This window comes from Dromiciops gliroides, chromosome 5 (assembly GCF_019393635.1).
Source record: "Dromiciops gliroides isolate mDroGli1 chromosome 5, mDroGli1.pri, whole genome shotgun sequence".
Lineage (NCBI taxonomy): Eukaryota > Metazoa > Chordata > Mammalia > Microbiotheria > Microbiotheriidae > Dromiciops > Dromiciops gliroides.
In genome coordinates this window covers 108,045,367-108,060,002 of record NC_057865.1, presented here as the reverse complement: position 1 = coordinate 108,060,002, position 14,636 = coordinate 108,045,367, and the positions used below count along the sequence as shown (strand labels likewise).

The 14,636-nt window shown below is 38.9% G+C and overlaps 1 protein-coding gene across 1 annotated transcript in view; it reads right to left on the bottom strand.

The window, feature by feature from the left end:
* Positions 1-14,636, bottom strand: part of DGKI (diacylglycerol kinase iota) — a 599,484-nt gene that overhangs the window by 360,926 nt on the left and 223,922 nt on the right. The window contains 1 exon segment of the mRNA XM_043965727.1: positions 12,887-12,943. Within this exon segment, the coding sequence (XP_043821662.1) occupies positions 12,887-12,943 (57 nt within the window).

The following is a 14,636-nucleotide window of genomic DNA, read 5'->3' as shown; positions in this document are numbered from 1 at the left end:
TTTTTCTTTTCTTTTTGTTTTTGTTTTTTGCCACTACAAAAAGAGCTCCTAAAATATTTTTTGTGTGTATAGGACATTTCCCTCTTGTTAGTCTATTTTGATTACAGGCCTAGCAATGATAAAGCTGGAGGAAAAAGCATATACTGTCTAGTAACATTTTGTTTATAATTTCATATTGCTTTCCAGAAAGGTTATATCCTTTCATAGGTTCATTAGCAGTGTATCAATGTGCCTGTTTTCCCACATCCTCTCCAATATTTGTCATTTTCCTTTTTTGTTATCTCTATCAATCATATAGGTATAAGGTGAATCCTCATAATTGCTTTAATATATAATTTTAAAGTGTTTTTTAATCAAACAAATCATATATATATATATAATCCAATAAAATGAAGACAAAAAGTGAAATAATCATTTGGGGAAAATCTTTGCAATTTTCTCTGATGAAGATCTCATTTCCAAGATATGTAAGGAATATATTCAAGTTTATAAGAATAAGATCCATTCCCCAAGTGAGAGATGGTCTAAAGATATGAACTGGTAGTTTTCAAAGAGAAAAAAAAAACAAAAGTAGGTCTTGTAACCTAAAATAGGTATAGATGGAGCAGCAAAAAACAAATTATGCTTTTGTCTGTCTTCTAAATTCTCAGATATGTCTGGATGGTAGCAATTGAGGCAAAGCTTGAGATTAATAATTCACTAGGACTCATGCCTGTTGTGAACAAGGAGTGACATTTTGATGAAGAATCTGATATTGATGGCCAACCTCTGCTAAAAAATTGTTTTCAAGGCATTCTTAGTAGTCTGCACCACTCTTTTAGGTCCTTCAATTAGGCATGAGAGAGACAACTCAGATAAGGTACTGTATGTAAATTGGTTAATTCATCTATTTAACAAATAGTTATTGAGTACCTTATAAAGTACTATATGAAGTACCTTATTGAGTACTATCTGAAGAAAGGCAGTATAGCATAGAATCTAGAGTTGGCCTCAAAACCAGGAAGACCTGGGATCAAGTCCTATCTTGGACACATCATGGCTATGTTAACCTGAGCAAGTTATTTTACTTCTCATCACTTTAGGCAACCTTGTTAAGACTTTATAAGTTGGAGAAGAGATGCTAACCTATATTTCTAGGGAGAGTTTCAAGGTTCAGGTCCAGTGCCTACCCCCATTATATAAAGGGTGCTTCAGTGTGTATAAGGCATTTTTGTTTGTTTGTTTTTTTCCAACACCACACTAACAATTTTAAGTAAGAAAGAAAATACAAGTAAACAAGTAATTATGATACAAAAAAGAATTTGAGCTTCATTTAACTTCCCTGGCTTAGTTTCCTCAATGGTAAAATAATGGAGCTATTCTAGAGAACCCTTGCAGCTCTAGAACTATGATACTTTCTATTGTAAAGACATAAAATGATATCATCAGTTAGAGGAGGAAGACATTAAATGCAAATCTGCTGTTGGAAATAAAAGCATCTGTAACTGGATTGAAAACAACTGGTAATGAGTTATGATTGTTGCAGCAAAGTTTTGTGATGAAATTAGGAAGAAATTGAATCATTTTGAAGAGTTGACCACATGATCATTGGCATACTAGGAAAAAAAACATTGAATTTGGGGGCATAGAACCAGGAATCAAGTCCAGGCTCTGTCATTTATTAGCTGAGTGATCCTGGGAAAGCCACTTGACAAACCTGAGCCTATTTCCTAATATTTTTGGTTTTGGTTTTGGTTTTGGTTTTGGTTTGTTTTGTTTTTCTGGGCAATGAGGGTTAAGTGACTTGCCCAAGGTCACACAGCTAGTGTCAAGTATCTGAGGCAGGATTTTAACTCAGGTCCTCCTGAATCCAAGGCCAGTGCTTTATCCACTGCACCACCTAGCTGTCCCTCTCAGTTTCCTAATGTTTAAAAAGATCATAATAACAATTATACTGTAATGATTGGAATGACGCCACCTAATTTATTAATTTGATCATTGACAATGCTATGCTAAGGTTTAGTAAAAATACAGCAATTCAAACAGTTAAAGAAGAGAATCCAGCTTTCCAGACCAGAGTCCAGAATCCAGCTTTCCAGACCAGAGTCCAGAATCCAGTTTTCCAGACCAGAATCCAGTTTCCTCCTGATGACATCTTACCACTTCAAGAAGACAAGAGAACTCAGAGACTTTATATGAACTGTTTTGCTTTGTTAGTTTTTACTATCTCCTTTCTGTTATAATGTACATCATCTGTAACATGTACCCTCTGCAGAGGCCCTCCCTTTGCAAGACTAATGTCAAAGCGTCGGTTCATGAGGACAAAAAAAAAATCGCCCCTCTGGACAAAACTTTCCTCTCTTCCTTTTCTATATTATTGTTCACATATTATTAGTTAGCAATAGTTATTATATTCTTTTTACTGTTCCGTCAAGGAAACATTTTGTTTCTTGAGGAACAACAGGGGGGACTGTAATGATTGGAATGACGCCACCTACTGGAGACTTGCTGTGGAGAGCTCCACCATGAGGAAAATGCCTCAGAGGCATTGTGGCTTTTCCTTGGCGTCAGGAAATGACGCTTGCTCATGGGTGCTGTCTATCAAGTCTACCAGACAATCAACTGGAGGAGCCTCCTATGGTCTGGGAGGAGACAGGAAGGAGGAAAGGGAGCCTGCGCAGAGGGCGCTGGCCCTTTTTGGCTTCCGGACTTGATGGTGGTGGCGGCAGAGGACTTCACAGGAGATTTGAGGAAAGATAGGAATGCCAGACTGTTAGAATTCTGTTCTCAATCTTTTTCTTTCTATTTTCCAATAAACCCTTAAAAACCTAAACTCGTTTTATCAGTGATTTTTAGTCAGTTTCCCCCAAACTGGGGGAACACATTAGAATCCACATTTAGAATCTTAAATTACACAATACTATCTACCTCATAGGGTTGGTGTAAGGAACAATTGAAGTAACAAAAATAATTCCAAAGCACTTTTTAACTGTTAACTGTCATCATAACATCATCATGAAGTTCTACTCCTGGAACAATCCTGAAAAATCAACATGGAATTGTAAGCAAAGTTTCTTGGTCACATCCCACAGAAAATCAGGGGCCATTTGTGAGCTATGCCAAATAGTCTGGCATGTGCTACACTTCATTTAAGACTTTTAAATATCTGAATAAATTCCAAGATATCAGACTAGAGCTTGTGGCCAATGTTTTCATAAGAACAATTCCCAGATGTGCCTCATTTCATGTAGCCAAGATAATGTGAAGGCTGTCTTCTGAAATAAAAATGGCATTTCTTTTCTTGGAGGATGATTCATGTTGATGGCTTTTAAATGGATTGTGTATTCCTTAGGTAATTTCCCTTCTAGATGCCCTATACAAGTACAGTTCAAGGCATCAACCAACCTGGTATCCCAATTCAGATACTAATCTAATTTGAGTGGTCTGAAGACATGGATCAACAAGGCCACTTAACATAAAAATTTTCAGCAGATATGGCACAATGCCATCTTGGATCTATAGTGGTAGATGATCATGGACATCCTCATTTCCATATATTCCATACTATTCCATGTTGTTTCATAATATTTTCATATTAAGCTTCAGTACTTGTAGTCAAGTATGTAATCATAAGCACTAAGCAATTCAATTCAATAAACATTTATTAGGTACCTACTATATGCACTATATATTTGGGGACACAATTAAAAGATAGAATTTTTAAGTGCTACAAAAGCTTGTGATCTATATAAATTATAAAGGCTAAGACATCAAGGTAGATGAAGATCTTAATGATTTCACCCATAAGATAAGATCAAATATCAGTCAAATAAAGGAATTTATGCTCACCATAAGGTATTAACATACTCAGAAAGCAATAAAGGCAATTACAGAAAATAGATACCTGTTTTTAAATCTAATGCCATTTTCTCACAAGTGATAAAGAGGCTCATGAATAGTTAGTTGCCTTTTGTGGAAGAAAATGGGGCAGAATACTGAGTAATCTCAATAAATCCTTACATTATTTTTAGAGCAGACTCATCATGAATTTCAAGTAGGTTAACCTCAGGACAGAGCAGGGTAGATATCAGCATTATCCTAAGAAGGTGAGACTTAAGGTTTCCATTTCACATTGCTCTTATTTCCACTTAGATACCTGATACATCAGAATGATGTGGACTTCCTCAAGTCTTACTCTGTTGATCCCATGTTCAAGATATCATGGAATTATGGTAGCATATGTGAAATACAGTAACACACTTGAAATCCTAGAAAGCAGACTCTCTACTAGGTATTGGAAAATAGTAGGAGCAAGAGAGGTGCTTAATGGAGAATGTCTCCCAATGTTTGATGATAGCCTAGACATTTGCATCAACAAGCAGTTGTTAATGAGTTTGGACAAGGTCAGCTTTTGCAAAGACAGACTGGAAGAATCTGACTGACTCCAGACACTGAAACTCATTGCCACTTAGTGCCTTATTATTGTAGTCTCTAACTAACCATTAGACTGTAATATTATTATAATGATTCTAGTGGAAGAATACTATTAGAAGGAACTTAGAAGTATTTCTAGGAATTATGATAGGCTCCATAATACATTTATGACCTAACAGGCACGCAAAAATATTTTCATTCCTACCACTAATTGAAGGTATCCAACCTAAATTAGAAAAGCACATTTAAGAAACAAAATGCTAGTTGAGAAGATACTGTTTGAAAAATAATTTCAATATCAAATATAGGAATACTGTACTCTTGGCCAATGATAGAGTGCATCTAACAAGGAGCAACCACAGATATATTTGCTTGCAGACGAGCAGCTCTGATCAAGAGAGCTTTCCACTAAAAATGGAAGGGGATGAAGAAAACTTCCCACATTATTTCTGAGATGAACATCAGATAATATTCTCCAAAGGACAATAGTAAAACCTATGGTCTCAAGTATACACATGCACATGTACTTTGTGTGTGTGTGTGTATGTGTATTAGCCTGTCAGTTGATGAACATTCATTAGGCATCTGCTATGTGCTAGATACTATGCTGTTCTGGGGGTAAACAGAAAGGCAAAAGATACTCCTTACTCTTAAGGAACTCATAGTCTACTGGGAAAGACAACATGTGAAAAAACTCTGTACAAACAAGCTATATGCAGGATAAATAGGAAATGATCAACAGAAGGAAATTCCTAGCATGAAAGGGAATTCCCATAGAAAATGGTATTTCAGCTGGGATTTGAAGGAAATCTGGGAAGTCGAGTGGAAGTGAAGGAGAGCATTCCAGGCATGGGGGACTGACAATGAAAATGGCCCTTATTAGGAGATGGAGTGTCTTGTTTAAGGAGCAGCAAGGAGGCCACTGTCACTGGATCAAAGAGTACATGGAGGGCTATAAGATGTAAGAAGCCTAGAAATATAGGGAAGCTGACAAGCTATTAAAGGCTTTGAAAGATAAGCACAGGATTTTCTATTTTATCCTGGGGGTGATAAGGAGTCAATAGAGTTTATCGAGTAGCAGTGTGACATGACCATATATGTATTTTAGGAAGACCACTTTGACAGCTTAGTAAATGATGGATTTTGTGTCAAGAGACTTGTGGGAGAGAAATTAACCAGCAGGCTATTGTAATAGTCCAGACTGGAAGTGAGGAGGACCAAGGCTATGTGATAGTGTCAAAGAAGAGAAAGGACCATATGCAAGAGATGTTACAAAGGTAAAATCAACCAGTCCTCACAATAGACTAAATATGAGTGGTAAGAGAGAGAGAGCAAGGAATGTAGGTTGTGGTGATGCACTTGATATTAATGGGAAATCTAAGAAAAGAGGAGGATTTGAGGGGAAAAATAATGAGTTCAGTTGTGTATATGTTGAGTTTAAGATGTGAATCAAAATCCAGCTCTAGCATAGAACATGGATAATAAATAAGATGAACTAAAGATGGTAAAATAAATCAGTAAATTCAACCTCAGGAATCTTAGCAACTGCAGAAAATATGACTTATGACTGAAATTTGACTGTGGCAGAGTATATACTCATAGTATCATAGGGAATAGAAGAGAAGGGGGAGAGGGGAGGGAAAAAGAATATATATAGTACCTTCTATATAAAGGGACAATCCCTGCTTTCAAGGAGTTCCCATTTCAAAGGGAGAGCCAACACATATGGAAAGTTTCAGTTATATCAGATGGAAAGGTCTCATGGTCAGGATATAGCAGCAAAGTAGATGGTATTTAAGGTTATCTCGAAATCATATCATTTTCTAATGCTGAACCATTTGACAGTGCCAAGGGGCTTTGGTGGCAAAACCTTTTCTAGTGGAAAAGCAGCTGGGGCTGTTGCACCTGCACGAACAGGTGCCAGGCTGCAACTCCACACAGGTTGCTTCCCAGAATGATGACTGGGCCTTGAGCAAGAAACATTGCTATTTCCATGGCTCTCAGACTCAGGGCCCTGCTCTATCTGTGTTGAGCTGGGAAGAGAGATGGTGGTCAAAATTGTGGCAGTGATGGTTTGACTTGCCTAGCACTTTTCGCCTTCTGTTTCTCCCTCAGGGTTTCTTGCTGCTTCAGCTAGGCAGGTCTACCTGCCCTGGAGGTACCTGGCACCTAGTAGGGATGGCTGACCCTTTTATAACAAGCTTCCCTAGAGGATGGTTGTGAGGGTTAGGCTGCAAGCATGACCAGTGGAATAGGAAGAACATCTAGACTAACTTCATTCCTTTTTTGTCCAGTTAATATATGAAAAGATCTGGAGAATGATAAAGGTATGGTATATACCTCGATTTGATTCTAAATAATTTTTAAATTCCTTTGAAAAAATACATGTATTCAAACATGCAAATAAGAACAAAAGAAAATAAGGAAAACAAAATAGACAATACAAGGGACACAAGCAGCCTCTTTGGTACTCTTCCATGATCCATGATCCATGATCAATTCCATGATCAGTTAAGAGCTTAAAGGGACCTAGAAGCCATGTATTATAAGCCCCTCCTTTTACAGGTAAGAACATAGGAGCCTCAAGAGAATAGGAGGCTACCCACGACAGGCAGTAAGTAGTAGAGCCAGGATTTGAACCCTGAACCTGACTCCAAGTCCAATACTCATTCCACTGTATTATTTTGCCCCTTAGTTCCATAAGTCTTTGTGGTTAGACAATGTCTTCTTCCTCAAGGAGTAGGTGTGTGGCATAAGGATGTCCTTGTGAGTATGTGTATTTTAAAAAGAGGATAGTGGTATATGGGAAAAGAATATTTATGGCCACTATTTCTAGTCCATGTGGAGCCAAACTGACCAGCAGCAAGGTAGAAATGCAGGTGCCTGGAAACAGGGTGCTCAGCCATTTACCCAGCCATAGGAAACAGTTCAGGCTCCTGTCATCATGAACAGTAAGTGCTGAGATGGGCAATGCATCCCCTGACTATCTGCCTTTGCTACAATCCCCTGAGGCTTCACTGGTCCAGGAATGATAGACATCGCTGGTCCCAGGTGGTGAGACTTCAGCATTCATCCTCTAGGCAAGTGCTTACATCCTTTCTGGTCCCTTGATAGTAATGCAGAGCCAATGCAAAGTAAACTCATAATGCAGAGTGAGTGGCTCATTAAAGCAGGGTTACATGGATTCAAACCATTTCCCCTCTCACCCCAATCTCCGATCTCCATGAACCATAGTGGTGGGAGGTTTTACTTAGGGACATCATGAGTAGGAGTTGTTTGGCCCAAGTTTTATTCTTTAGGTACTTTATACTTCTGTAGTAAATTAACTATTTTCACTATCAATGTGTGAGATCATGTAGTTAATAACAAAATTGCTTGATATTTTGAGAAAAAAATTCAGAGGGTAGAGCTGATGAGCATTAGTTTGCATAGCTAGAATCAGGATTTAAAATCTGTGTTGTTCCTGGGATTTTTTTTTTTTTTTGCCTGTATGAAAGATTTTTTTCTTTCTTCTCTTTAACAGTGATTACAGAATTTTTAAATGTAACCATAGATGTAATTTCCCTTTTTCATACACTGGTAAAAACAAAAGATGTGCACATTAACTTTAATTCAGTAGTGACAAAATTGCCCCATTTATTTCTGTGACCTCTTCTCAACTTCTTTTCTCTGTATTTAACTGGATTTTGTTGCTACTGTTGTTGCCTGGGAGATTAATTGATAGTTCTACCAAAATATCATTCTTTTTATTTACAAAGTTGTATTTATTGTGTATGGGCATAATAACCTTACTTCTCTTCCCATTACTTCAGTTACTTATATTTATATTTTAAAGCACTGAATCTCAAAGAATGACTTTCAAACAGCATGATTTACTGAATTGAATGATGGAGAATATTATGGCATTTTTAGCCTAGATTTTGCCTCAGCTGAAACCAGGGATTGGAATAAAAAGAGAAGTATCCTCCTCCCCCTCCTCCCCCTCCTCCTCCTCCTCTTCCTCCTCTTCCTCCTCCTCCTCCTCCCCCTCCCCCTCCCCCTCCCCTTCTTCTTCTTCTTCTTCTTCTTCTTCTTCTTCTTCTTCTTCTTCTTCTTCTTCTTCTTCTTCTTCTTCTTCTTCTTCTTCTTCTTCTTCTTCTTCTTCTTCTCCTCGCTCTCACTCTCGCTCTCGCTCTCCTCTCTTCTTTTTTAATGAAGGGAGAGGGTGGAAGGAGTAACACTGCCAAATCTTATACAACAATTTTCTCCAATATTATATTATGAAGCTACTGATATTTACAACCTTAAGCAATCTATAGTACAGGTCATACACTTTAACCCAGACCCAAATTTCAGAGAAACTTTTAAGGGAAATCTTTTTTTTTTTTAAGGAAATCAAATGTTGACATTAATTATGGCCATCTCAACCCCATCTTATCACAAATGATTATCCTTTGAGGAACTAAAGCAACATGTCAATTATTTATTTCTTCAAAATAGTAAATTCTACTTTTCACAGGCCAAAGTCTAGGTTTAGAAGATTTTGCTTTACTGTTAAATCACTAACACGAAAAGTATGGCTAGATTTGAACACTTATTCCCACTTCCCCTTTCTCTATGCCCTAGTTTTTTGCAATAAAGTACTAAAGAGTCCAGAGCTGCAACTGGATTGGTTGACCCCATCTTGTTCTTTCCAACTGTGATACAATCACTTTAAATCTGTGTTTTAAAACCTTATTACATTTCCTTTTCAATATTCTCTTTAAAACATAATGTTCTGGACGTGCTCTTTCAGAAAGCAGTTGGATCAGAAACCGGTTTGTATTTGATACTGCATTGGAGTTAAGGGAACTAGCACAAAAACATCTATTTTGCAAACCCTATTAGAGCATTTCGATTCAAGGTCTGCAAGCTATGAGGAAGTGGTTATGGTGGAGCGTTGGTTTTCTTTCTTAAGAAGAAAGTGAAAAATTACTCCTTTTTGAATAGGAAAAGACATAGGCCTAGAATTTTAGAGCTATAATGGATTAGAAATGAAGGAACTAAGAGAGTCAGAATGGCAGCAGGGGGGTGTGTATAAGCTTTTGGCTCATAGATCTAATGATGGAAAGAACTCAGAGGCCAGCTAGCCCAACACCCTCATTTTACACTCGAGGAAACTATGGTTTGTGGGAATTAAATAACGTGTAAAATGTCACATGGGTGTTCAGTGTCAGAAGTATGACTGAATTCAGGCCCTCCAGAGCCCCAAAGCTATTTCCATTGCAAATATACTGCCTTCTTTTCAGCCCATCAATGGAGAGATGCACCCAGGTAACTGAGATTTTTCTCTCTCTACTTCTACCCATGTGGAGGAAAAGAAAGAGCAGTGATTCAATGAGCAGTCTGTCTTTCTTAACTCCCTCCCATGCTGACTTTGTAGGACTCCCTAAACTGGCTAAGAGCCTGGGGGAATGAGAACAAGTCATAGATTCCAGGTGCGAAAAGCTCTGGGGACTTCAAAGCCAAGTGAAATTACATGGATGAGCAGTGAATAAGCCAAAAAATTTCAATGTGAAAATGAATAGGTGATAGGAGGAGCCAAGAATTTCTCTTCTCATAAAATGAAAAGTTTAAAGAAAACATTAAAATTTTAAAAGTTAAACATTAGTGAGAGAAGAATCAAACTGTATGAAGGGTTAGGGTTTGTTTGATTTTGCTTTGCTTAATCCCAACCGATAAGACAACTTCTCTAAAGTGCCTTATTCTTGACTCACCATAGTATGGAGGTGACCCTTTGTTCTCAAAGACTATAGCATCAAAATGCCTGCACTGCCAGATTTTGCCAGTCAGGAAAGTCCAGCAACAAACCAAATTTGATTTCCAAAGACCAGTCTGAATATGGCAGACAGGCTTATAGCCATTAGTCTGGTTAATTAATGGATGGCAAACCAAAAAAACAAAGACAAATACAAAATGGCCCTCTGTCCTGGGTAGCTTCTTTCTAATTCTGAAGAAAGAAAGAAAGAAAGAAAGAAAGAAAGAAAGAAAGAAAGAAAGAAAGAAAGAAAGAAAGAAAGAAAGAAAGAAAGAAAGAAAGAAAGAGGGGAGAGAGAGAGAAAGGAAGAAGGAGGAGGAGGAGGAGGAGGAGGAGGAGAGGAGGAGGAGAGGAGGAGGAGAGGAGAGGAGAGGAGAGGAGAGGAGAGGAGAGGAGAGGAGAGGAGAGGAGAGGAGAGGAGAGGAGAGGAGAGGAGAGGAGAGGAGAGGAGAGGAGAGGAGAGGAGAGGAGAGGAGAGGAGAGGAGAGGAGAGGAGAGGAGAGGAGAGGAGAGGAGAGGAGAGGAGAGGAGAGGAGAGGAGAGGAGAGGAGAGGAGAGGAGAGGAGAGGAGAGGAGAGGAGAGGAGAGGAAAGGAAAGGAAAGGAGAGGAAAGGAAAGGAAAGGAAAGGAAAGGAAAGGAAAGGAAAGGAAAGGAAAGGAAAGGAAAGGAAAGGAAAGGAAAGGAAAGGAAAGGAAAGGAAAGGAAAGGAAAGGAAAGGAAAGGAAAGGAAGGGAAGGGAAAGGAAAGAAGGAAGCAGACAGAGGGTGATATAAATCACCCACTTTTTGACAGTCTATAATATTAACTTAGCTGTGGGCACTCTAAATGTGAAATCCTTGCCCGGTGACTAATGAGTGAAACTACCACCAGAGAAAACTATCACTGGAGAGTCAAGCAATTGATGGCTTGAATACCCCACGGTACGTCCAGTGAAGACCCTGAACACTCAGGAAGACTGGGTGGAGAATTTACATGAGGGTAGAGACAAGAATCCCATGGGATGACAAAGTGTGGAGCAGTTGTGATCCTATGACTTGAGAAATTGTCCACGTCGATGAGATCACAGACAATTGTAGAATCCTTTAAAGACTATCTCTGCTTTGGTTTAATGCTGTTTTTTCTTGTTTGAATAAAGAGGTAAAAAATAAAATAAAATGAAAAGGAGGAGGAAGAGGAGAAGAAGAAAAGGAATGTCCATCTCAGATAAACCACACTTACAAGACAAGCTTAATATTCATAGGGTCATAAATTTGGAGCTGGAAGGGACATTAGAAGCCAATGAGTCCAGCACTTATTTTGTAAATGATAAAAAGGGAAATGAGAGAGGTTACATGACCTACCTAAAGTCCCACTGCCAGGAAATGTCTGAGGTAGAATTTGAACTCAGGTCTTCCTGACTCCAAGCCCACCCTTCTATCCACTGTGCTCTGTAAACTGCCTCAAGGCAGCTGAGGTCCTGAGAAGTTATATGATTTGCCCAAAGTAACACAGCTAATAAATCTCTAAAGGAGGATTTGAACTTGTCTATTTGACTCCAAGCATCCTATCCACATCATTATCTAGCTGCCTCTGGGAAACGGAGACCTAGAGAGGTTAAGTTAAGAGACTTGCCTATGTTCATGGGGTTATTAAGGCCAGGATTTGAACCCAGATCCCCTGATTCCAAAGCTACTGTATTACCTGGTCAAAGCCAAAGTACCACAGGCATCCTGGTGACCAGATGATCTATCTGTAGGGAAAGTACACCTAAGAGGAGATAGCTGCTGGGGGCTGAATTTGCAAATTTAAATCTACTGAGGAAGCACAGGTGAAAATATAATGATGATGGTGATGATGCTATCTAGTTCCTTAAAGTTTGCAAAGTGCTTTACAGATATTATCCCATTTTATTTCATTTTATCTTCACAACAACCTTGTGAGGTAGATACTATTCTTATCCCCACTTCACAGATAAGGAAACTGAGGCAGCTAGCGGTTAAGTGACTTGCCTAGAGCCGCAAAGCTAATAAGGGTCTTTGGCAGTATTTGAGCTCAAGTCTTTCTGACTCCAGGTCCTTCACTGTATGGACTTAGTGTTTGCATTTCAAAGAGCTTTAGGCATGTTTGGTTTAGGGTTTTACCATGATGAAACCAACATTTTTTCATTCATTCTGTAGTTGGTAAGAAACTCTTACCTTCTTTATTCTTGAACTTGAAGTGTTTGGTGGGGAAGGAGAAGGGGAAAGAGGGGAAGGAGGCACCCCTGACCCTAAGGTCATCCATCTGCCACTTTGAGATAAAGGAGTGAAAGGAGAAAGATGATAAGGGCAGGGAAAAAAGCGAGAGAGGAAAGAAGGGAGAGTTGGGGAGAGCATCTTGCACCTTTTCCTACATAAGAAATGAAATTAAAATCATCTGATTTCCTGAAATATTGCTTTGCTTCTTTTCCCTTCGCCCTACATGGACACTCACTAAGAATCAGCATGTCCCATACTGGCCTTCAGGGCAAACACCTCTATGGGGAGGCACCATGTCTCAGGAGCTATGCCCGGCACATTAGCAAGAGGTGATGAATTCCATTGAGGACAGGGTGAATGGAAAAAGGAGGAATTTGTTCATCCAGTACTGAGGCATATCAGAGCCTTGTTTACCTCTAAACCCAGGGAATCATCAAGAAGGTGGGAAACAGGGCTTGGGACTCTACTCAGGCTACTCACTTCTCTTGGAGATCTTGAGCCTCCTTCTCGGAAAGTTGGTTTGCATCTGAAATTAATCTGCCAATTAAAAGACACATAGAAAGAAACATTAGGGATAAGTATAAATAAGCATAAATATAGAACTGGAAGGGAATCAACAAGTGGTCAATATTGAGAATGCACAGTAAAAAAGGGTTTCAGAGGGGTATTAGAGATCACCTGGGCCTAGAAGGAGGGAACTTAACATCTGGTCTGTCAATAGATTTTAGGGGGTCTAGGAACTTGGATGGGAAAACAATTACACTTTTATTTTCACTGACCTCTATCTGAGGTTTAGCATCCACTTCAATTATGAATGTAGGCTGCAAAACATGATTCTGAGATGTGGGAGCCAGACTGCCAAAGAAATCTGTGACCCAAAAAGGTTAAGAACCCCTGATGCTTATCTAACTCTCTCATCTTTGAGATGAGTAAACTGAGGCAGGGAGGGAGCTGAAGTGACTTGTACTAGGTATGTTTTTGTCATTATGAAATGCCCACATCTCAGTATCAGCATACTAACTGGATATCTCAAATGACTCATTTTCCTGAAAGGTGACACTATTCTGTCCTATTCTCCATGAAAATAGTTATAATGATACCAATGTTACTTTATAAAGGCATTCACAAATCCAACATCTGAGTTGATCCTTATCACAAGCTTGTGAAGTGGGCAGAGTAGGCATTATTATTCCCATTTTTTTTCCTTTTTCCTTTTTTTTTTTTTAAAGTGAGGCAATTGGGGTTAAGTGACTTGCCCAGGGTCACACCACGGGTAAGTGTTAAGTGTCTGAGGCCGGATTTGAACTCAGGTACTCCTGAATCCAGGGCCTGTGCTCTATCCACTGCACCACCTAGCTGCCCCTATTATTCCCATTTTTAAAAAAGAAGAAACTGAGGCTGGGTGAGTCCTTTGTCCAAGATCAAACAGCCAGTAAGTGGCAGAGGAAAGAGATAACAAGTTGGAGGTTATTAAGAGGCAGAGCAGTGACCTTTTTGGCACTGAGATGACTCTAAAGCTATGCTCTAGTTTGAACAAACAAAGCTGGAGCTTAAGAAGTTGAAAATTTAGGAAGTAATGTAAAACACTCATACAATCTGAGATTCAAAGAAGGATGAAGTGCTATAGACCACCTAGCCCAACTCCCTTATTTTCTAGATAAGGCGACTGAGGTCAGAAAGGGGAGCTCTTCCCTTATGAATGGATTCACCACAGTATTTCTTTCAATCTGTGGTTAATATAGAGATCATTTGTTCTTGAGAGGAAGGGAAAGGAGAACAGGGATTATCATCAAGGCAACAATGGGAAACCTAGAGAGGGAAGGAGGCAGAAAATTATATGACATAGTCCTATAATTTATGCATTGAGAACTGGAAGGGATTCATAAATTATATAGTCTAATCCCTTCATTTCAATAATGAGGAAACTGAGTCCCATAAAGGTTAAGTTACTGGCCCAAGATCAGACAATAGGAAGTAGCAAAGCTAGGATCTGAAGCTAGATCCTCTGACTTTGAATCTAATACCCTTTCCACTGCCCCATGTTGAAATTTAAAATGTTAGAAGCCATTGCCAAGTGAAGCCCAATTAGAAACATATAATCAATGAAATGAAAATGGAAGAAAAAATATATATTTAGGCTTACAAAAATTTAATCTACACATAATATTTTAGGAACAAAGTTACTGTCTAAAGGAAGGTACACCTACAGTAGAAAAGTAGGCAGAGAGGG